The 23,021-nt window shown below is 47.9% G+C and overlaps 1 protein-coding gene across 3 annotated transcripts in view; it reads right to left on the bottom strand.

Annotated features, from left to right (window-relative positions):
* The window catches only part of obscnb (obscurin, cytoskeletal calmodulin and titin-interacting RhoGEF b), an 896,193-nt gene that overhangs the window by 611,002 nt on the left and 262,170 nt on the right, over positions 1-23,021 (bottom strand). For all 3 annotated transcript variants that reach the window (XM_038798455.1, XM_038798456.1, XM_038798458.1), the window contains exons 26-27: positions 13,840-14,106; positions 7,245-7,514 (exon numbers count right to left, since the gene is read on the bottom strand). In XM_038798455.1, coding sequence (XP_038654383.1) covers positions 7,245-7,514; positions 13,840-14,106 — 537 coding nt within the window. The remainder of the gene's footprint in view (positions 1-7,244; positions 7,515-13,839; positions 14,107-23,021) is intronic.

Here is a 23,021-nt window from a genome sequence, read left to right as displayed (position 1 = left end):
ATGCTGTACCCAGCCCATCTGTGTATCACATATGAGGAACGGGACTTCTACTTTGAAACGCCAGACGAAGTATGAACCTTTATTAAAGAAATGAAGCTGGAGGCGAATTAAAAGACAGTTAAGCCTTCGAGAAGTATTGTGTTGGCAATTTGTGGTGCTGGATTGTATAAATTTAAGTAGCTCGATGTGAAATAATGGGCTTTGTGGATGGTTAAAGATTGTTTTGTCTTGCAGGGATGTTGTTAGAGGGGGGATGGGCTTTGAATTTGGTTCTGCTTTTTTGGGTGACTATTTCTCTAAAGTGACTTTCTTCACTGTCTTTCTGATGTTTGTTTACTGGGGAATGTGATGCTTTTAAAATGTTTATTGATGTGGGTGGGGGAGAGGAGAAAACAATAGGGAGACAGACTGTTTGGTGCCAGGGGCGGGAAGTACTAAGTCAGCATGGGTCAGCTGACTCTCGGAAGCACAGTGGGAGGTGAGCAGGTGTTAAGCTGGAGCTTGACTTGGGCGATTGAAATGAAATGAAAAAAATGAAATGAAAATCGCTTATTGTCACGAGTAGGCTTCAATGAAGTTACTGTGAAAAGCCCCTAGTCGCCACATTCCGGCGCCTGTCCGGGGAGGCTGGTACGGGAATCGAACCGTGCTGCTGGTCTGCTTGGTCTGCTTTAAAAGCCAGCGATTTAGCCCAGTGAGCTAAACCAGATAAACTAGTGTTATTGCTGCGGGGGGTGGGGGGGGGGGGGGGGGGGACTGCTTTGCTGACAGGGAAGGAACTGGTACTAGGGGACAAATAGGAGGTCGTAAACGGCCTGCAGCCCGAGTGGGGACTCGAGGAAGCGGAGGGTGCAAGCTCGAGGCTGGCCTAAAAAGGGTGATGGCTTGTCGGCACGGTTTGGTGGGTGGCGAGGTTTGGATGCCCCCGGTCCAGGCTGATCACATGGAACGTGAGAGGACTGAATGGGCTGGTCAAGAGGGCTCGCGTGTTCGCGCATTTGAGGGAACTGAGGGTGGACGTGGCAATGCTACAAGAGACACACCTAAAGGTTACAGACCAGACAAGATTGAGGAAGGGGTGGGTTAGCCAAGTGGGTTCCACTCAGGACTGGACTCAAATACCAGGGGGTAGCGATCTTGATCAGCAAACAAGTGGCATTTGAGGCAGGGAGAATTGTGTCAGACATAGGGAGTAGGTACATAATGGTGAGTGGGAAGCTGGAGGAGGTGTGAGTGGTACTTGTAAACATATAAGCTCCAAATTGGGACGACGTGGAATTTATGAGGCGGGTGGAGGGTAAGATCCCAGACTGAGAATTACATCACCTGATTATGGGAGGGGACTTCAATACAGTCATTGATCCGGAAGTGGACCGGTCAAAATCCAGGATAGGGAGGAGGCAGGCTGCGGCAAAGGAATTGAAGGGTTTTATGGCACAGATGGGGGAAGTAGACCCATGGAGGTTTGCACAGCTGAGGACGAAGGAGTTTTCCTTTTTTTCACATGACCTCAAGGCATACTCTCGCATCGACATTTTTGTTCTGAGCAGGGCTCTAATACCGAAGGTGGTGGATACTGAGTACTCGCCAATTGCAGCGTCGGACCATGCCCCGCATTGGGTGGATCTACGGGTTAGTGTGGAGAGAGGGCAATGCCCGCTGTGGAGACTGGATGTGGGGTTGCTAGCGCATGAAGCGATCTGTGGGCGGGTTAACAAGTCCATCCAGAATTACCTGGAAACAAATGATACGGGTAGGTCTCTGCAGCGACGGTGTGGGAAGCTTTGAAGGCAGTAGTCAGAGGGGAATTAATCTCAATATGGGCTCACAGAGAAAAGGGGGAACGGGCTGAGAGGGACAGGTTAGTTGAGGAGATACTCCATGTGAACAGGAGATACTCTGAGGCCCCGGACGCGGGGCTTCTGAGGGAGCGGCGGAGGTTACAGGTGGAGTTTGGGCTGTTGACCACAGGGAAAGAAGTGCAACAGTTGAGGAAGGCAAGGGGGGCGATCTATGAGTACGGGGAAAAGGCAAGCAGAATGTTGGTGCACCAGCTCAGGAAAAGAGAGGCGGACATTGAGATAGGTAGAGTAAAGAATAGAAACGGTAATACTGGCCTGGACCCAGCGGGGTTGAACGAGGTGTTTAAGGACTTCAAGAGTAAATTATATGAGTCGGAACCCCCGGCTGGGGTGGCAGGGATGAGGCAGTTTTTGGATCAGTTGAGATTCCCGAGGGTGGAGGAGGACCCGGTGGAGGGGCTGGGAGCCCCAATTGAGATTGAGGAAATAATCAAGGTGCTGGAGGGCATGCAGTTGGGCAAGGCCCCGGGGCCTGACAGCTACCCAGTGAAATTCTATAAGACGTTTTCAGAGATATTGAGACCACTGCTGGTGAGGACATTTAACGAAGCGAGAAGGGAGTCCTCCCCAACAATGTCACAGGCCTCGATTTCATTGATCGTGAAACGGGAGAAGGATCCAGAGCAATGTAGGTCAAATAGGCCAATTTCTCAACTGAATGTGGATGCCAAACTGCTGGCTGAGATACTGGCCACAAGGATAGAGGACTGTGTCCTGGGGATGATCGGGGAAGATCAGACGGGATTTGTTAAGGGCAGGCAACTCAAGGCCAATATTCAAAGTGTTCTAAATGTTATTATGATGCACTCAGAAGGGGAGGTGGTGGAAGCGATGGATGCGGAGAAGGCTTTTGATGGGGAGAGTGGAATTACCTGTGGGAGGCACTTTGAAGGTTTGGGTTTGGTATGGGCTTCATTGACTGGGTGCGGTTGCTCTATTAGGCACCAGTAGCGAGTGTGCGTACGAATCGGCTGAGGTCAGGGTATTTTAAACTACACCGAGGGATGAGGCAAGGGTGCCCCCTTTCCACGTTACTGTTTGCTCTGGCCATAGAGCCATTGGCCATGGCGTTAAGAGCCTCTAGGAACTGGAAAGGGCTGGTTCGGGGGGGGGGGGTTGGTGGAGCACCGGGTCTTGCTCTACGCAGATGACCGGCTCTTGTACATTTCAGATCCGTTGGAGGGGATGGCGGAAGTAATGCAAATCTTGAGGGAATTTGGCAATTTTTCGGGATATAAATTGAACATGGGGAAAAGCGAGATATTTGCGATCCAGGCAAGAGGACAGGAGAAGAGACTGGGAGAGCTGCCGCTTAGAATGGTTGGGAAGAGCTTTTGATATCTGGGAATCCAGGTGGCCCGGGAATGGGAGGCACTGCACCCGGTTGGTAGAACAAATTGAAGGGGACTTTAAGAGATGGGACATGCTCCCACTATCACTGGCGGGGAGGGTACAGACAGTGTAAATGGCGGTCCTCCCCAGATTTCTGTTTCTCCTTCAGTGCCTCCCCATCTTCATCCCTGAGGCCTTTTTCAAGCTGGTGAATAAGACTATTTCGGGCTTTGTGTGGGCGAGTAAAACTCCACGAGTGAAGAAAGTGTTGCTGAAGCGCAGTCGGGGGGAGGGTGGGTTGGCGCTGCCGAACTTCTGCAATTACTACTGGGCGACTAATATAGCCATTATTAGGAAGTGGGTAGTGGGGGAGGGGTCAGCATGGGAGCGGATGGAGACGGCATCATGTAAAGGCACCAGTCTGGGAGCACTAGTAACAGCACCTCTGCCATTCTTGCCGGCCCGATACTCCACAAGTTCGGTGGTAGCGGTGGCTCTGAAGATCTGGGGGCAATGGAGGAGATATAAGAGAGGGGAGGGAGCATCAATTTGGACCCCGATTTATAATAATCATCGGTTTGTACAGGGGTAGGCTGGATGGTGGATTCCAGAGCTGGCAGAGGGCAGGAATTAGAAGGATGGGGGATCTATTTATAGACAGTAGCTTTCCTAGCTTGAAAGCTTTGGAGATAAATTTAAATTGCCAGCAGGGAATGGCTTTAGGTACTTCCATGTGCGAGACTTCCTGAGATGCCGGCCTTTCCACTTCTGCCCCCACGGGGGATACAGGATAGCGTAGTTTTGAGTACCTGGGTGGGAGAGGGGAAGGTATCGGATATTTACCAGGAGCTTTTGGAGGCGGAGGAAACCCCGGTGGAGGAACTTTGGGGCAAGTGGGAGGACGAGCTAGGATGAGAGATAGAGGTGGTCTATGGGCGGATGCCCTAAGCAGGGTTAATACCTCCTCATCGTGCGCCAGGTTTAGCCTGATACAATTGAAGGCAGTCAACCGGGCACACATGACAGCGGCTAGGATGTGCAAAATGTAATTATTTAAATAGATTAGTTTAAACTAATTCAGCAGGGGCATGGGAACCTGGATTGTAGTTTTGGGGTACGGGAGATTGAGAGTATAGAGGTCAGGAGCACAGATTTGACTTCGCAGGAGGGTGCCAGTGTTCAGGTAGGTGGTTTGAAGTGTGTCTACTTCAATGCCAGGAGTATACGAAATAAGGTAGGGGAACTGGCAGCATGGGTTGGTACCTGGGACTTTGATGTTGTGGCTATTTCAGAGACATGGATAGAGCAGGGACAGGAATGGTTGTTGCAGGTTCCGGGGTTTAGGTGTTTTAGTAAGCTCAGAGAAGGAGGCAAAAGAGGGGGAGGTGTGGCGCTGCTAGTCAAGGACAGTATTACGGTGGCGGAAAGGATGCTAGATGGGGACTCTTCTTCCGAGGTAGTATGGGCTGAGGTTAGAAATAGGAAAGGAGAGGTCACCCTGTTGGGAGTTTTCTATAGGCCACCTAATAGTTCTAGGGATGTAGAGGAAAGGATGGCGAAGATGATTCTGGAAAAGAGCGAAAGTAACAGGGTAGTTGTTATGGGAGACTTTAACTTTCCAAATATTGACTGGAAAAGATATAGTTCGAGTACATTAGATGGGTCATTCTTTGTACAATGTGTGCAGGAGGGTTTCCTGACACAATATGTTGACAGGCCAACAAGAGGCGAGGCCACATTGGATTTGGTTTTGGGTAATGAACCAGGCCAGGTGTTAGATCTGGAGGTAGGTGAGCACTTTGGAAACAGTGACCACAATTCGGTGACCTTTACGTTAGTGATGGAAAGGGATAAGTATACCCCGCAGGGCAAGAGTTATAGCTGGGGAAAGGGCAATTATGATGCCATTAGACATGACTTAGGATGTGTAGGTTGGAGAAGTAGGCTGCAAGGGTTGGGCACACTGGATATGTGGAGCTTGTTCAAGGAACAGCTATTGCATGTTCTTGATAAGTACGTACCAGTCAGGCAGGGAGGAAGGGGTCGAGCGAGGGAACCGTGGTTTACCAAAGAAGTGGAATCTCTTGTTAAGAGGAAGAAGGAGGCCTATGTGAAGATGAGGCTTGAAGTTTCAGTTGGGGCGCTTGATAGTTACAAGGAAGCGAGGAAGGATCTAAAGAGAGAGCTGAGACGAGCAAGGAGGGGACATGAGAAGTCTTTGGCAGGTAGGATCAAGGAAAACCCAAAAGCTTTCTATAGGTATGTCAGGAATAAAAGAATGACTAGGGCAAGAGTAGGGCCAGTCAAGGACAGTGGTGGGAAGTTGTGTGTGGAGGCTGAGGAGATAAGCAAGATACTAAATGAATACTTTTCGTCAGTATTCACTCAAGAAAAAGATAATATTGTGGAGGAGAATGCTGAGACCCAGGCTATTAGAATAGATGGCATTGAGGTGCGTAGGGAAGAAGTGTTGGCAATTCTGGACAAGGTGCAAATAGATAAGTCCCCGGGGCCTGATGGGGTTTATCCTAGGATTCTCTGGGAAGCCAGGGAAGAGATTGCTGAGCCTTTGGCTTTGATTTTTAGGTCATCATTGGCTACAGGAATAGTGCCAGAGGACTGGAGGATAGCAAATGTGGTCCCTTTGTTCAAGAAGGGGAGTAGAGATAACCCCGGTAACTATAGGCCGGTGAGCCTAACGTCTGTGGTGGGTAAAGTCTTGGAGAGGATTATAAAAGATACGATTTATAATCATCTAGATAGGAATAATATGTTTAGGGATAGTCAGCATGGTTTTGTGAAGGGTAGGTCATGCCTCACAAACCTTATCGAGTTATTTGAGAAGGTGACTGAACAGGTAGACGAGGGTAGAGCAGTTGATGTGGTGTATATGGATTTCAGTAAAGCGTTTGATAAGGTTCCCCACGGTCGGCTATTGCAGAAAATACGGAGGCTGGGGATTGAGGGTGATTTAGAGATGTGGATCAGAAATTGGCTAGTTGAAAGAAGACAGAGAGTGGTAGTTGATGGGAAATGTTCAGAATGGAGTTCAGTTACGAGTGGCGTACCACAAGGATCTGTTCTGGGGCCGTTGCTGTTTGTCATTTTTATAAATGACCTAGAGGAGGGCGCAGAAGGATGGGTGAGTAAATTTGCAGACGACACTAAAGTCGGTGGAGTTGTAGACAGTGCGGAAGGATGTTGCAGGTTACAGAGGGACATAGATAAGCTGCAGAGCTGGGCTGAGAGGTGGCAAATGGAGTTTAATGTGGAGAAGTGTGAGGTGATTCACTTTGGAAAGAATAACAGGAATGCGGAATATTTGGCTAATGGTAAAATTCTTGGTAGTGTGGATGAGCAGAGGGATCTCGGTGTCCATGTACATAGATCCCTGAAAGTTGCCACCCAGGTTGATAGGGTTGTGAAGAAGGCCTATGGTGTGTTGGCCTTTATTGGTAGAGGGATTGAGTTCCGGAGCCATGAGGTCATGTTGCAGTTGTCCAAAACTCTAGTACAGCCGCATTTGGAGTATTGCGTACAGTTCTGGTCGCCTCATTATAGGAAGGACGTGGAAGCTTTGGAACGGGTGCAGAGGAGATTTACCAGGATGTTGCCTGGTATGGAGGGAAAACCTTATGAGGAAAGGCTGATGGACTTGAGGTTGTTTTCGTTAGAGAGAAGAAGGTTAAGAGGTGACTTAATAGAGGCATACAAAATGATCAGAGGGTTAGATAGGGTGGACAGCGAGAGCCACCGCGGATGGAGGTGGCTAGCACTAGGGGACATAGCCTTAAATTGAGGGGTAATAGATATAGGACAGAGGTCAGAGGTGGGTTTTTTACGCAAAGAGTGGTGAGGCCGTGGAATGCCCTACCTGCAACAGTAGTGAACTCGCCAACATTGAGGGCATTTAAAAGTTTATTGGATAAGCATATGGATGATAAGGGCATAGTGTAGGTTAGATGGCCTTTAGTTTTTTTCCATGTCGGTGCAACATCGAGGGCCGAAGGGCCTGTACTGCGCTGTATCGTTCTATGTTCTAGATCATACCTTTTACCATCAATGAGGCCTTCGAGCTGAGATTTCGTACATGGAAAATAACTTCTCCAGCATCAGCCAGAGTTGTCTGCTTAATGTTGAGGACGTATTTTCGGCCAATGTTAAATGCCTCAAATCGTTCATTGCCTTCCACTGACAACCCATTTACGGTCCAGTAATATTCATCGATGCTTTCATGAGAAAGTATGCATTCAAAAGATCCATTTTCTCCCTCTTTAATCTCTGTGCTCTTTAGTCGTTTTGTGATTCCAATGTTCAGATCTGCAACAAAGTATGTACTTAAAGCAAAACCAAACATACTTGATTATTGGCTCTGATGGGCTTTGAGCTTCAACAGTAATTTGCACCAGTAATTTGGTGATCTTACATGACTGCAATGAATGGGGAAAATTCTTATTCAAGTCATTGTAAGTACAGAATTATTATTCCTCAAAGAGTGTTGTCAAATAGATTTGGTAGCATCATCTCTAAGTTCCCCATAAGCTATACACCATTCTGATTTCAAACTATATTGATGTTTCTTCATTCTCACGCATGGATCAAAATCCTGGAAATCTCTGCCTGAAAGCAATGTGGGAGTACTTACACCACATCGACTACAGAGGTTCAAGAAAGCAGCTCACCATCATCTTATCAAGGGCAACTAGAGACAGTCCATAAATGCTGGCCTAGCCAGCGACACCAACATGTCATGAACAAAAACATTTTTAAAAATGGTGTTCAAGTTTGTTGATCCACAAATATTTTTTAGAACACAATGTTAACTGTGGTTCAGTTGGCAACACTTACCTCCAAATTACACAGATTCTGAGTTAAAGTTTCCCTCCAGGGCTTGAGCACAAAAATCAAGGCTGACACACTTGTGCAGCACTGAGGGAGCACCGCACTGTGAGAAGCGCTGTCTTTCAGATGGAGCATTAAACTGAGGCCATGTCTGCCTGTTTGGGTGGGTGCACAAGATCCCATGACAGTATTTCATAGAAGAGTAAGCGAATGTGGGTGCACGGTGGCACAGTGGTCAGCACTGCTGCGTCACAGTCCCAGGGACCCGGGTTCAATTCCAGCCTCGGATGACTGTCTGGGTGGAGTTTGCACTTTCTCCCGTGTCTGCGTGGGTTTCCTCCAGATGCTCCGGTTTCCTCCCACAGTCCAAAGATGTGTAGGTTAGGGGGATTGGCTATGTTACATTGCCCCTAAGCGTCCAGGGATGTGTAGGATAGGTTAAGGGGTTATTGGGATAGGACAGGGTAGAGATAGGACTGGGTTTGGGTGGCGTGCTCTTTCAAAGGGTCTGTGCAGATTTGATGGGCTGAATAGCCTCCTGATGCACTGTAGGAATTCTATGATTCTAATGGACAGAATTTTCCCCAAAAATGGCAGTGGGTCCTGAGGAACAGCCAGGTTTCTCTCCAGATCTTCTGACATTTGTCAAAAGAAAGCAGAGGGATGTGTTTTGCGGTGTCACTCTGGCGGAGGTGGGCCTCATGGAGCCGACAAGCCCTCTCCCTCCACACCGATGGCACACGGCTTCTGTGCTTCCCCCAATCACCATTGCCGGCATTACCACATACTGAATGCCCCACCCCCTGCCAGTGCCAACCTAGCAGTGATTACCTGCCATGTTCCTGACCACCTGAGGCTGACACTGGCCCTATATCCTGGACAATATTTAAGCAATGAAACATCTGTTGGTCCCAAATACCAATATTTAAATGCAAAGTTTTCTTTCTGAAAACATCAGAAGAAAAAGAACTGAAGAAAATATGCATGGGGTGTTCAGGTGAGAAGTTGCTCATTTCATGGGGCAGAAAGTTTTTGAACGTTCTGGAACTCTCTGCCTCAGAATCTGGTGGAGGCGGGGTCAAACAAAGAACAAATAAAAGTACAGCACAGGAACAGGCCCTTCCGTCCTCCAAGCCTATACCGACCATGCTGCCCATCTAACCTAAAACCTTTTACACTTCTGGGGCCTGTATCCCTCCCTCTATTACCATGCTATTCATGCACTTAACAAGACCCCCCTGAAACGTCACTATCGTACCTGCTTCCACAACCTGCTCCAACAGTGAGTTCCAGGCACCCAGTACCCTCTGTGTGCAAAAGTTCCCTTGCACATTTCCTCTAAATTTTGCCCCTTGCACCTTAAACCTACGTCCCCAAGTAATTAACACTTTCACCCTGGGAAAAAGCTTCTGACCATAAACTCTGTCCAGGCCCCTCATAATTTTCTACACTTTTATCAGGTGTTCGAGTGAGAAGAAAACAATTTTTTCCAAACTCTCTTCATTGCAGGCAACATCCTGGTAAACCTCTTCTGTACCCTCTCCAAAACCTCCACATCCTTCTGGTAGAGTGGTGACCAGAATTGAACATTATATTCCAAGTATGGCCTAACTAAGGTTCTATACAGTTGCAGCATGACCTGCCAAATTTTATACTCAATGTCCTGCCCAATGAAGGCAAGCATGCCGTCTGCCTTCTTGACTACCTTCTCCATCTGCGTTACCACTTTTAGTTACCTGTGGACCTGCATACCCAGATGCCTCTGCCTCTTAAGGGTTCTGCCATTTTCTATATATTTCCCACCTGTATTAGACCTTCCAAACTGCATTACCTCAGCTTTATCCCATTAAACTCCATCTGCCAGCTCAGCCAAGTCTCTAACGGATCTATATCCTGCTGTATCCTCTGACAGTCCTCATCGCTATCCGCAATTCCACCAACCTTTGTGTCGTCCACAAACTTACTCATCAGACCAGTTATATTTTCCTCAAAATCATTTCTATGTACTACAAACAACAAAGGTCCCAGAACTGAACCCTGCAGAACACCACTAGTCACAACCCTCCATTTGGAAAAGCACTCTTCCACTGTTACCCCTGACATCTATGACCGAGCCAGTTCTGTATCCATCTTGCCCAGTTCACCTCTGATCCCGTGTGACTTCACCTTCTGTACCAGTCTGCCTTGAGGGACCTTGTCAATGGCCTTACTGAAGTCCATGTAGACAACATCCACTGTCCTACTTTCATCAATATTAAATGTTTTTAAGGTAGGAGGTAGAGGTTGTTGTGATGCTAGGGAATCAAACATTATTGGGGGTAGATGGGCATGTGGGATTCAAAACATAAACAGATCATCCATGATTTTAGCAAACGGTGGAATTGACATGAGGGGCAAAAGGCCTACTTCTTCTCCTATTTTGTATGTTTGTAAAGTTCCACCTCAGAGAGCTGCCAAATCAGAGACCAGTATTGCTCCAATGATGACAGCGCCACTGGGGGAGGTAACCACTGTCAGTATGGCACTCAGGCAGCAAAGAGGCAACCTTCACTGGATCTCATTGTAAATGGTTGGCGTTCTCACCGGGTGCAAAGACATGGAGAAGCAGATTGGGTTGCGGTTTGAGAAGTCAGAGTGGGGAGTTTGAAGCAAAACACCACAGGGTAGCCTCTGAAGATTCATGGGGAACTGTTAAGGAAAGACACTGGCCACCAGCTTTGACAAAGAGTCACCCTGACTTGAAATGTTAGCTCCATTTTCTCTTCACAAATGCTGTCAGACCAGCTGAGATTATCCAGCATTTTCTGTTTTTGCTTCAAATTGCAGCATCACCAGAAATTTCCTTTATTATATTGCCAGGCTGGCCAGTCGACTTTGGTTGCTTCCGCTGCTGATTAAAGCCTGGCTGTGGCTGGATGAGGCCCTTAATTGGACATTTATTGCCTACTTTAAAAGCTTCTGCATGACAGCACCCCATCTCTGGAAAAATTGTGGTGAGGCAGAGAGTGGGGATAAAGGGGTCTTTTTCAGGATGGCAGCCGGTGACTAGTGGTGTGCCTCAGGGGTCTGTGCTGGGATCACAACTTCTCACAATATACATTAATGATCTGGAAGAAGGAACTGAAGGCACTGTTGCTAAGTTTGCAGATGATACAAAGATCTGTAGAGGGACAGATAGCATTGAGGAAGCAAGGGGGCTGCAGAAGGATTTGGACAAGCTAGGAGAGTGGGCAATGAAGTGGCAAATGAAATACAATGTGGAAAAGTGTGAGGTTATGCATTATGAAAAGAGAAACTTTGGCATATGCTATTTTCTAAATGGGAAAATGCTTAAGAAATCAGAAGCACAAAGGGACTTGGGAGTCCTTGTTCACGATTCTATTAAGGTTAACGTGCAGGTTCAGTCAGCAGTTAAGAAGGCAAATGCAATGTTAGCATTCATGTCAAGAGGGCTAGAATACAAGACCAAGGAGGTACTTCTGAGGCTGTATAAGACTCTGGTCAGACCCCATTTGGAGTATTGTGAGCAGTTTTGGGCCCCGTATCTAAGGAAGGACATGCTGGCCTTGGAAAGGGTCCAGGGGAGGTTCACAAGAATGATCCTGGAATGAAGAACTTGTTGTATGAGGAACAGTTCAGGACTCTGGGTCTGTACTTGTTGGAGTTTAGAAGGATGAGGGGGGATCTTATTGAAACTTACAGGATACTGCGAGGCCTGGATGGGATGGACGTCGAGAGGATGTTTCCACTTGTAGGAGAAACTAAATCCAGAGGACACCATCTCAGACTAAAGGGACGATCCTTTAAAACAGAGGTGAGAAGGAATGTCTGGGAATCTGTGGAACTCTTTGCCGCAGAAGGCTGTGGAGGCCAAATCACTGAGTGTCTTTAAGAACATAAGAACATAAGAACATATGTTCTTATGTTCTTATGTTCTTATGTTGCGGGGGGTGGGGTGGGGGGGGGGGGGGGGGTAGCATCATAGCATGGATAAAGGATTGGCTAACCAATAGAAGACAGAGTTGGTACGAGAGGGAGATTTTCAGGATGGAAACCTGTAACTAGTAGAGTACCAGAAGGATCAGTGCTGGGGTCACAATTATTGACAATATTAATGTATTGGATGAGGGAAGTAAATGTACTATTGCCAAGTTTGCGGATGACACAGAGATAGGTGGGAAGGCAAGTGGTGAGGATGAGACAAGGAGTCTACAGAGAGATATAGGCAGGTTAAGTGAGCGGGCAAAAACATGGCTGATGGAATATAATGTAGGAAAATGCGAAGTCATGCACTTTGGCAGGAAGAATAAAGGAGCCTGAATATTATTTGAATGGAGAAAGACTGCAGAAAGCTGCAGCTCAGAGGGATTTGGTGTTAAGACAGAGATATATAGGTTCTTGATTGATACAGGGATCAGGGGTTATGGAGAGAAGGCAGGAGAATGGGGATGAGAAAATATCAGCCATGATTGAATGGTGGAGAAGACGCCATGGGCCGAGTGGCTTAAATCTGTTCCTAAGTCTTATATCCTCTTCACAACTTACTTTCCTACCTATTTTCATATTGTCAGCAGATTTTTAATCTGGTCCTTTCATCCAAGTTATTGCTATACATAATAAATAGTTGAGGCTCCAGCACTGCTCCTTGTGGCACTTCACTTGTCACATCTTGCTAACCTAAAAAAGACCCATTTACTCCCCACTTCCTGGTGGCTAACCAATTCTCTACCCATGCTGTTATCTTATCCCCAACACCATGACCTCTTATTTTGCATAGTAATCTTTGATATGGCCCTTTGTCATAAGCCTTCTGGAAATCTAAGTACAGCACATCTTCAGGTTCCCCTTTATTCACGTTGCTTGTTACTTCCTCGAAGAACTCCAATAAATTAGTCAAATATGTTTTCCCTTTCACGCAAGCATGTCTAACTGCCCTACCATAACCTCCATGATAATAGGTTCCAGCAATTTCCCTACAACAATGTTAAGATACTTGGTCTATTGTTTCCTGCTTTCTATCTCCTTCCAGTCTTGAACAGAGAAGTCACATTTGCTATTTTCCAATCTGCTGAGACCTTTCCAGAATCTAGAGATTTTGGAAAATTAAATACAATGCATCTGGACAGAATAGTTGGAGAGAACTGTTCCCTCTGGCCATTTTTATGCTGCTGGTGGTTAGGATCTAGAATAGACTTCCTGAGAGGATGGCTGAGGCAAATTCAATTCTAGCAGTCAAAAGGGAATTGGATAAACACCTAAAGTTAATAGGAAATATACAGGATTAAGCAGAAAAGGCGGGGTGATATAACGAGCTGAATTGCTCATTTAGAGAGTCGATGCAAATCGCCTCCTTCTATGCTGTAATCTATCTATGATTCTAAGATGTCAGGCTTTACAATCCAAGGAAATTGCAAGTGCACCAAAAACTCCTTTCAGCACCCTTACAAATGGGTACACTTCAAATGAAACAATAAAAAATTATCCAGAAAAGCAGGGAATCTTCAAATGTTTCTTAGTTTGATAGGAACATTTGACCAATCCGATACCAGCCTTAGAAACTAAGCAGCTACTCTCAAAAATCCCAATAAATTCAAGGACAAAGATCAAGTTTTGAGGGCCTTCATCCCCTTTTTCATTAACTTTATATATGGAGATTTGGTGAGTGGACACAGACCTCAGAAAATTAGTCCCCTTAAAAACGCCTTACTTCTTTTTCAACCTCTAAATGGTATACAAATATCTTCCTCCATTTGTTTTCCACTATTTATCAGTCTACAATAAGACAGCCAACAGTACTGCATACCTTGGATCATGACTTTAGCACTTGCTTTGTCGCTGCCTATGTCACAAGTATACAGTCCAGCATCTGTTTTATTCAGGTCATGTACTATAAGGCAAAGTGTTTTTCCAGCATGCAGTAGTTCATATTTGTCACTTGAACCAAGAACCACATCATCTTTTTTCCAGACAGGAATGACTTTAGGCTTAGATACTTCACATTCCAGTGTTATCATTCCTCTCTCTTCTCCAACGATGTCATCCAAGGATTTCATGAAGACCACTGGCTTTTCTGCAATATGAGAGATAGAGTACAAACACAGTAAGATTCATTTTCAAAATCTCCGGAATGGGTAGAGATTCACGTTGCGAGATGAATTGTTATAGCACGACTGACTTTGGTTCAGGAATAGTAGTGTCGTGATAATGGTCTGGATTTTCAGATCCGGGAGGATTCGGGAGCCCTTTAAAAATGAGGGGCTGTCCTGATTTTGGAATTCCCGGACTTTCTGATTGTTGAGAGTGCCTTTAAAGGATACCCGCCGGCTCCTGCCAAAAGTCCACAGCTGGCACTCTTGACCAGGTTGACTTCAATGCAGATATAGCAATGTCCTATTCTTCAACAATTGTTATGGAGGTGGACCAGGTTTTTAAAGAGTCATGATTCACAGCCCCTCATGGAGCTAGGAACCCTAATATGCATCAGAAATCCCTTCAAAGCTTAAGTTCAAAAGGTCCTCCCCATGCCTCACCCTACATCAAGCTATGCCCCCACCCCACATACCCCTTTGATTCTTGATGACCCTTATGTCAAGTCCTTATGGCCCCTAATTTCTCCTAGGCCAAGTTCTGCCCTTCCAACCACATCCTATGGCCCCTGTAAAAAAAAGCTTCAGAGAAAGTAATTCTTTCACGACTTTTTACTAGTCAAAAGGCAATAAAAGTTCCAATCTTTCAGAACCTTCAAAGTATCGACAACAAAACCACAAACGTGAAACTATTTAACATTGCGTAAACAAATATTGTGAAATTGACAGCAGGGATCAGGAAGCATGAGCTGTCTATCAAACAACATCTTCTCTGGGGCTCAGGTGTTTTAACAAGCAAAATTGTTGTCTGGGCGCCAAGCCAGAGGCATAAGGGGCCATGGTGGGGGTTAGAAGGACATTGTTTGGCAGTGGGGGTAAGAGGGGATATAGGGGTAAAGTGCACGTGTTGACATGGTTGGCACACGGGAGCGTTTGGAGGTTGAAGAGATGTGAAGGATGAGGGATCATAGAATCATAGAATTTACAGTGCAAAAGAAGGCAATTCAGCCCATCGAGTCTGCACCGGCCTTGGAAAGAGCACCCTACTGAAGCTCACACCTCCACCCTATCCCCATAACCCAGTAACCCCACCAAATTCTTTTTCGACACGAAGGGCAATTTAGCATGGCCAATTCACCTAACCTGCACATCTTTGGACTGTGGGAGGAAACCGGACCACCCAGAGGAGACCCACGCAGACACGGGAAGAACTTGCATACTCTGCACAGACCATGACCCAAGCCGGGAATCGAACCTGGGACCCTGGAGCTGTGAAGCACAGAGCTAACCACTGTGCTCCCATGCCGCCCGAGGGATGGAGGATCTCTCTGTTTTTATGTTAACCGCGGTGAACTTCAACTGTACTGAAGCTAGCATTGTAAATAGCCCACATTCAAGCAGCAGCCCCCAAAATGTTTAATTGTTCAACTGGTCTAACTCCAGCCCACACTCACCTCAAAGCAATGAAGATCCCACTTTTGGAAGCACTTGGAAGCCTACTCCTGCTCCTCGTTCTTATGTTCTTATTTGACTGAGTGCAGCATCAAGTCAACTGGAACTTGGATTTTTCTCAGGTTCCTTGATCAGGTTCCTTGACTCAGTCAAATAAGAACATAAGAATATAAGGACTAGGAGCAGGAGTAGGCCCTCTGGCCTCTCGAGCCTGCTCCGCCATTCAATGAGGTCATGGCTGATCTTTAGTGTAATCAGCTCCACTTTCTGGCCCGAACACCATAACCCTTAATCCCTTAATTCTTCAAAAAACTATCTATCTTTATCTTACAAACAATTAATGAAGGAGCCTCAACTGCTTCACTGGGCAAGTCAACTGGAATCTGGTAGAAAACTCTTCACAGTGTGTGAAGTCATTCATAGCTCAAATGATGATGGTTATGGTTGTTGAAGGCCAATCATCTGTCACAAGATGTTGCTTCAGGAGTTACTCAGGGTAGTGTGCTTAACCTAACCATCTCCGGCTGCTTCATCACTGACCTTCCCTCCAATTTAAGTGCAGAAGTAGTGATGTTCGTTGATAACTGCACAATATTCAGTATTATAGGCAACTCCTCAGATATTAAAGTAGTCCATGCAAGCAGTAAAACCTGGAGAACTTTTAGGTTTGGGCTCCTTAATGCCAAGTAACATTTACACCACACAAGTGCCAAACAATGACCAACTCCAACAGGAGAGACTGCAATAACGTTCAAACACGTGTCACATTGGATAATAGATTAATGAATAAGGGCAGAGAATTTAGAATCATGGGGCAAGTGGCAGAGTCGACTGCATTACTGGTTTATTGACAGAAAGCAGAGAATGGGAGTAAAAGCTGGTTTACTCAGGTCTCTCTCTCTCTCTGTCTCTCTCTCACACACACAGGTCAGCACAAGAGTTCCAGGGAGACTTGGGGCTGAATGTGGCATGATGACAGTTTGAGAGTTTGGACAAAGTCCGATGATAAAGATGGCATGAGGACAGAACGGGAGCATCCGGGAAACCGCAGGGATGAAAGAGGCACAAAGACAGAGTGCGAGTTCCAGGGAGGCCCTTGTGGAAAGTGGCACATTGAAAGACAGGAGTATCTCGGGGATGAAAAGGCACAAGGACAGAGAGAGAGTTCCAGGGAGACGCAGGGCTTAAATTAGCATGAGGACAGAGTGAGAGTTCAGAGGGCACTCGGGCTGAAAACCAGCAAGGACAGAACGAGAGTTCCAGGGAGACTCGGGGCTAAAAGTGGTGCAATGACGGAGTGAGAGTTCAGAAGGGATGAAAGTAGCGCGAGGATAGAGGGAGATTCAGAGAGGACTCGGAATTGAAAACTACACTAGGATAGAGTGAGAACTCAAGAGAATCCAAGCTGAAAGGGGTGCGAGTATAGAGTGAGAGGTTCAGGAACACTTGGGGACTAAAAGCTGCATGATGACAGAGTGAGAGTTCAGAAGAGATAGAAATAGTGCGAGGACAGAGCAGGAATTCCAGGGAGACTGGGGGCAGAAAGCAGCAGGAGAATAGAGTGGGAGATTCAGAAAGACTCGGGGATAGAAAGGGGCACAAGGAAAGAGTGAGAATTTCAGAGAGACTTGGGACTGAAAGAAGCACGAGGACATTGGCACAATGTCCAGCCAGAAGAGCCAAGTGGATGATTCATTTTGGCCTCCTCTGGACGTCCTCAGCATTACAGATGCCAATCTTTCAGCCAATTCGATTCACGCCACGTAATATCAAGAAATGGCTGATGACACTAGATATGGAAAGACTAAGGGACCTGACAATATTTCAGCAACAGTACTTAACACGTGTGCCACAGAACAGGCTGCAACCCGACACAAGCTGATCCAGTACAGCTAACTGCTAACTGCGGGTCCGCCGTGCACGGGAGCGCAGTGGTTGCTGACGTCATCCCCGCGCATGCACGGGGGGGGGGGGGATTCACCCTCGCGCCGGCCATCGTGGAGGCCAACACGGCTGGCACGTAAGAATAGAGTGCCTCCACGGCACAGGCTCGCCCGCGGATCGGGGGGCCCCGATCGCGGGCCAGGCCACAGTGGGGCCACCCTCCATGGCCAGATCACCCCGCACGCAACCCCCCCCCCCCCCAGGACCCTGGAGCCCGCCCGCGTAGCCAAGTCCCGCCGATCAGGGACCTAGTCCAATTTACGCCCGCGGGACCTGCACAGAACGAGCGCGACTTCAGCCAATCGCGGGCCAGAGAATTGCTGGGGGGAGCCCACCGACCGGCGCAGCGCGATTCCCGCCCCGCCAAATCTCCGGCACCGGAGAATTCGGCAGCCGGCGGGGGCGGGATTCACGCCGACCCCGCCGATTCTCGAACCCGCCGGGGGGTCGGAGAATCCCGCCCTGTGGCTCCAAGAGTTAGTCATAGGCTAGGATTCCTGCGACAAGCAAATCACCTCCTGTCCCCCCAAAGACTGCCAAAGATCTACAAGGCGAATACTCTCCATTTGCCTGGATAAGTGCAGCTTCAAAAACACTCAAGAAGTTCGACACCATCCAGGAAAAAGCAGCCCGCTTGATTCCTCCCCCTTCCACAAATTCACTTCCTCCACCACCGTGACCAGTAGCAGCCGTGTGTACCACCTACAAAGATGCACTGCAGAAACTCACCAAGGCTCTTTTTTGAAAAAATCTTTTCTATTCTCCATTTTCACATTTTCTTCAAAATTTACATCCTTCAACAAACAATAACGAATACAACAACGATCCCATCCTCACACCAATCCTCAGACTACAGCCTGCATGACAACATAAACATCAAATAAAAAACAAAGAGGAATCAGGAATTGCCCATAGTCACCATTAATATATGTAGTCCACCCCGCAACCCCCCCCCCCCCCCCACCTGCTAACAATCAAGGCCATCCAATCTCCGAAAGTGTACAATGAATGACACCCATGAATTGTAGAACACCCCCCCTCTTCCCCCCCCCCCCCCCCCCACACCCCTCTCCCAGACTCGTCCCCTCCACTTCCTCTCGAAAACACCTTACCCAGAATCAGTCCCCTCCCCCAGCATTTCAGCCTCCTAGGCTCATTGAAACCTGTTCTACCAGGGTCTGATGGCTGCAGCCCCTCCCCCACTACACTCCCGTTCACTGGCCAGCTTAAACCAGCCAGTGTGGAGGCTCCTGCCACGGCCTCACTCACCTCCAAACCCTTCCCCCTCCCCATAGAACATAGAACATTACAGCGCAGTACAGGCCCTTCGGCCCACGATTTTGCACCGTCCTGTGAAACCCTTCTAAAGTCCCTCTACACTATTCCCTTATCGTCCATATGCCTATCCAATGACCATTTGAATGCGTTTAGTGTTGGCGAGTCCACTACTGTTGCAGGCAGGGCATTTCACGCCCTTACTACTCTCTGAGTAAAGAACCTACCTCTGACATCTGTCCTATATCTATCTCCCCTCAATTTAAAGCTATGTCCCCTCGTGCTGGACATCACCATCCGAGGAAAAAGGCTCTCGATGTCCACCCTATCTAATCCTCTGATCATCTTGTATGCCTCAATTAAGTCCCCTCTTAACCTTCTTCTCTCTAACAAAAACAGCCTCAAGTCCTTCAGCCTTTCCTCATATGATCTTCCCTCCATATCAGGCAACATTCTTGTAAATCTCCTCTGTACCCTTTCCAATGCTTCCACATCCTTCCTATAATGTGGCGACCCGAACTGCACACAATACTCCAAATGCGGCCGCACCAGAGTTTTGTACAACTGCAACATGACCTCATGGCTCCAAAACTCAATTCCTCTACCAATAAAAGCTAACACACCGTACGCCTTCATAACAACCCTCTCAACCTGGGTGGCAACTTTCAGGGATCTATGGACATGGACACCGAGATCTCTCTGCTCGTCCACACTACCAAGAATCTTACCATTAGCCCAGTACTCTGCCCTCCTGTTATTCCTTCCAAAATGAATCACCTCACACTTTTCTGCATTAAACTCCATTTGCCACCTGTCAGCCCAGCTCTGCAGCTTATCTATGTCCCTCTGTAACTTGTAACATCCTTCTGCACTATCCACAACTCCACCGACTTTAGTGTCATCTGCAAATTTACTCATCCATTCCTTCTACGCCCTCCTCCAGGTCATTTATAAAAATGACAAACAGCAACGGCCCCAAAACAGACCCTTGTGGCACACCACTAGTAACTGGACACCAGTCAGAGCATTTCCCATCAACCACCACTCTTTGTCTTCTATCAACTAGCCAATTTCTGATCCAAACTGCTAAATCACCCTGAATCCCATGCCTCTGTATTTTCTGCAATAGCCTACCGTGGGGAACCTTATCAAACGCTTTACTGAAATCCATATACACCACATCAACTGCTTTACCCTCATCCACCTGTTTGGTCACCTTCTCAAAGAACTCAATGAGGTTTGTGAGGCACGACCTACCCTTCACAAAACCATGTTGACTATCTCTAATCAAATTATTCCTTTCCAGATGATTATACATCCTATCTCTTATAAACCTTTCCAAGACTTTTCCCACAACAGAAGTAAGGCTCACTGGTCTATAGTTACTGGGGTTATCTCTACTCCCCTTCTTGTACAAGGGGACAACATTTGCTATCCTCCAGTTCTCTGGCACTATTCCTGTAGACAAAGATGACTTAAAGATCAAAGCCAAAGGCTCAGCAATCTCCTCCCTAGCTTCCCAGAGAATCCTAGGATAAATCCCATCCGGCCCAGGGGACGTATCTATTTTCACATTTTCCAGAATCGCTAACACCTCCTCCTTATGAACCTCAAGCCCTTCTAGTCTAGTAGCCTGTTTCTCAGTATTCTCCTCGACAACTTTGTCTTTTTCCTGTGTGAATACTGACGTAAAATACTCATTTAGCACCTCTCCTATCTCCTCGGACTCTACGCACAACTTCCCACTACTGTCCTTGACTGGCCCTACTCGTACCTTAGTCATTCTTTTATTCCTGACATACCTATAGAAAGCTTTAGGGTTATCCTTGATCCAACCTGCCAAAGACTTCTCATGTCGTCGCTTGGCTCTTCTTAGCTCTCTCTTTAGAGCCTTCCTAGCTAACTTGTAACTCTCAAGCGACCCAACTGAACCATCACGTCTCATCTTCACATAAGCCTCCTTCTTCCTCTTTTTTTTTAATAAACAATTTGATTGAGGTAGTTTTTGGCTTTATAAACAGTTACAGACATCATCAGAAAGAAAGCAAAAAAGGCAAAAATGTGCAAACATCCACGTACTTTCAATACTTCCATCATAACATATTGCACAAGCCCGCTCCCCTCCCACCGGTACTACCCGCCATATTTTCCCTCCTACTCTACTCTACCCCCCCCCCCTCCCCCCCACCCCCCTGCTGACGCTCACTCTCCCGCAAAGAAGTCAATAAATGGTTGCCACCTCCGGGTGAACCCCTGCACAGATCCCCTCAAGGCGAACCTAATTTTTTCCATCCCCAGGAAACTCGACATGTCCGCAAGCCACCACTCAGTCTTCGGGGGCTTTGAGTCCCTCCAAGCCAATAATATTCGTCGCCGGGCTATCAGGGAAGCAAAGGCCAGCACATCGGCCTCTTTCTCCCCCTGGACGCCCGGGTCTTCCGAAACCCCAAAAATTGCCACCCCTGGACTCATCACCACCCTTGTTTTTAGCACCTGGGACATGACCCCCGCAAATCCCTCCCTCAGGGCATGCCCAAAACATGTGAACATGGTTCGCTGGTCCTCCCGCGCACCTAGCGCATTTGTCCTCTATCCCGAAAAATTTGCTCATCCGAGCCACCGTCATATGGGCCCGGTGAACGACCTTAAATTGGATCAGCCCGAGCCTAGCACATGTCACGGTCGAGTTTACCCTACTCAGGGCCTCTGCCCACAGCCCATCCTCCATTTCCCCGCCTATCTCCTCCTCCCATTTAAGTTTCAGTTCCTCTGTCTGGGACCCTTCCTCCCTCATGAGCACCTTATATATACCCGAGACTCTGCCCTCCCCTTCTTCCCTCCTAGAGACTATTCTGTCGAGGATCCCCATTGGCGGGTGGCGCGGGAAAGATGGGACCTGTCTACGAACAAAGTCCCGCAACTGTAAGTATCTAAAATCATTTCCCCTTACCAACCCAAATTTCTCCTCCAAGCTCCTCAAACTCGCGAAGCTCCCTTCCAGGAACATATCACCCACCCTTCCCGCCCCTGCTCGCCGCCATACTCGGAACTCCCCATCCATACTGCCGGGGGCAAACTGATGGTTGTCGCAGATTGGCGCCCAGACAGACGCCCCCATCTCCCCCACATGCCTCCTCCACTGGCCGCATATCTGCAGGGTCGCCACCACTACCGGGCTGGTGGTGTACTTGGCCGGCGGCAGCGGTAGAGGAGCCGTGACCAGGGCTTCCAAGCTGGAGCCCCTGCACGAAGCCGCCTCCACCCGCTCCCAAATAGACCCCGTACCCACCATCCACTTCCTTATCGTAGCGATGTTGGCCGGCCAGTAATAATTGACCAGACTCGGCAAAGCCAGCCCTCCCTCGCTGCGGTTCCTCTCCAACATCGCCTTCTTCACCCGCGGGGATTTTCCCGCCCAGACAAAGCTCATGATCAGCCCGTTAACTCTTTTGAAGAAGGACTGTGGGATAAAGATCGGGAGGCACTGAAAAATAAACAAAAATCGAGGGAGGATTGTCATCTTTACAGTCTGTACCCTCACTGCCAGCGACAGCGGGAGTGCATCCCATCTCCGAAACTCTCCCTTCATTTGCTCCACCGCCCTGGCCAAATTTAACTTATGCAGCCTGCCCCAGTCTCGTGCCACCTGGATTCCCAAATACCGGAAATTTTCCTCAACCAGCCTAAACGGTAGCCCTCTCAATCTGTTCTCCTGGCCCCTTGCCTGGACCACAAACATTTCACTCTTGACCGTATTTAATTTGTATCCTGAGAACTGGCCGAACTTCCTCAGCATTCCAAGTATAGTTCCCATCCCGGCCACTGGGTCCGACACGTACAGGAGCAGGTCGCCTGCATAAAGAGAAACCCTGTGTTCAACCCCGCCCCTCACCATCCCCTTCCAACCCTCTGCGGCTCTCAGCGCAATCACCAGCGGCTCTATGGCGAGCGCAAACAGCAGCGGGGAGAGCGGGCAGCCCTGTCTGGTCCCTCGGTACAATCTAAAGTACTCCGACACTTCTCTGTTGGTCCTGACGCTGGCCCTCGGGGCCTGATATAATAATTTGATCCAATCCACCAATACCTCCCCGAACCCAAACCGTCCGAGCACCTCCCATAGATAGTCCCACTCCATCCGGTCAAAGGCCTTCTCGGCGTCCATTTCCACCACTACCTCCACCTCTCTACCCGCCGGGGGCATCATTATCACATTGAGCAATCTCCTCAG

The sequence above is a fragment of the Scyliorhinus canicula genome, chromosome 5 (genome assembly GCF_902713615.1).
Source record: "Scyliorhinus canicula chromosome 5, sScyCan1.1, whole genome shotgun sequence".
NCBI lineage: Eukaryota > Metazoa > Chordata > Chondrichthyes > Carcharhiniformes > Scyliorhinidae > Scyliorhinus > Scyliorhinus canicula.
This window is presented reverse-complemented; position numbering and strand designations above follow the sequence as displayed.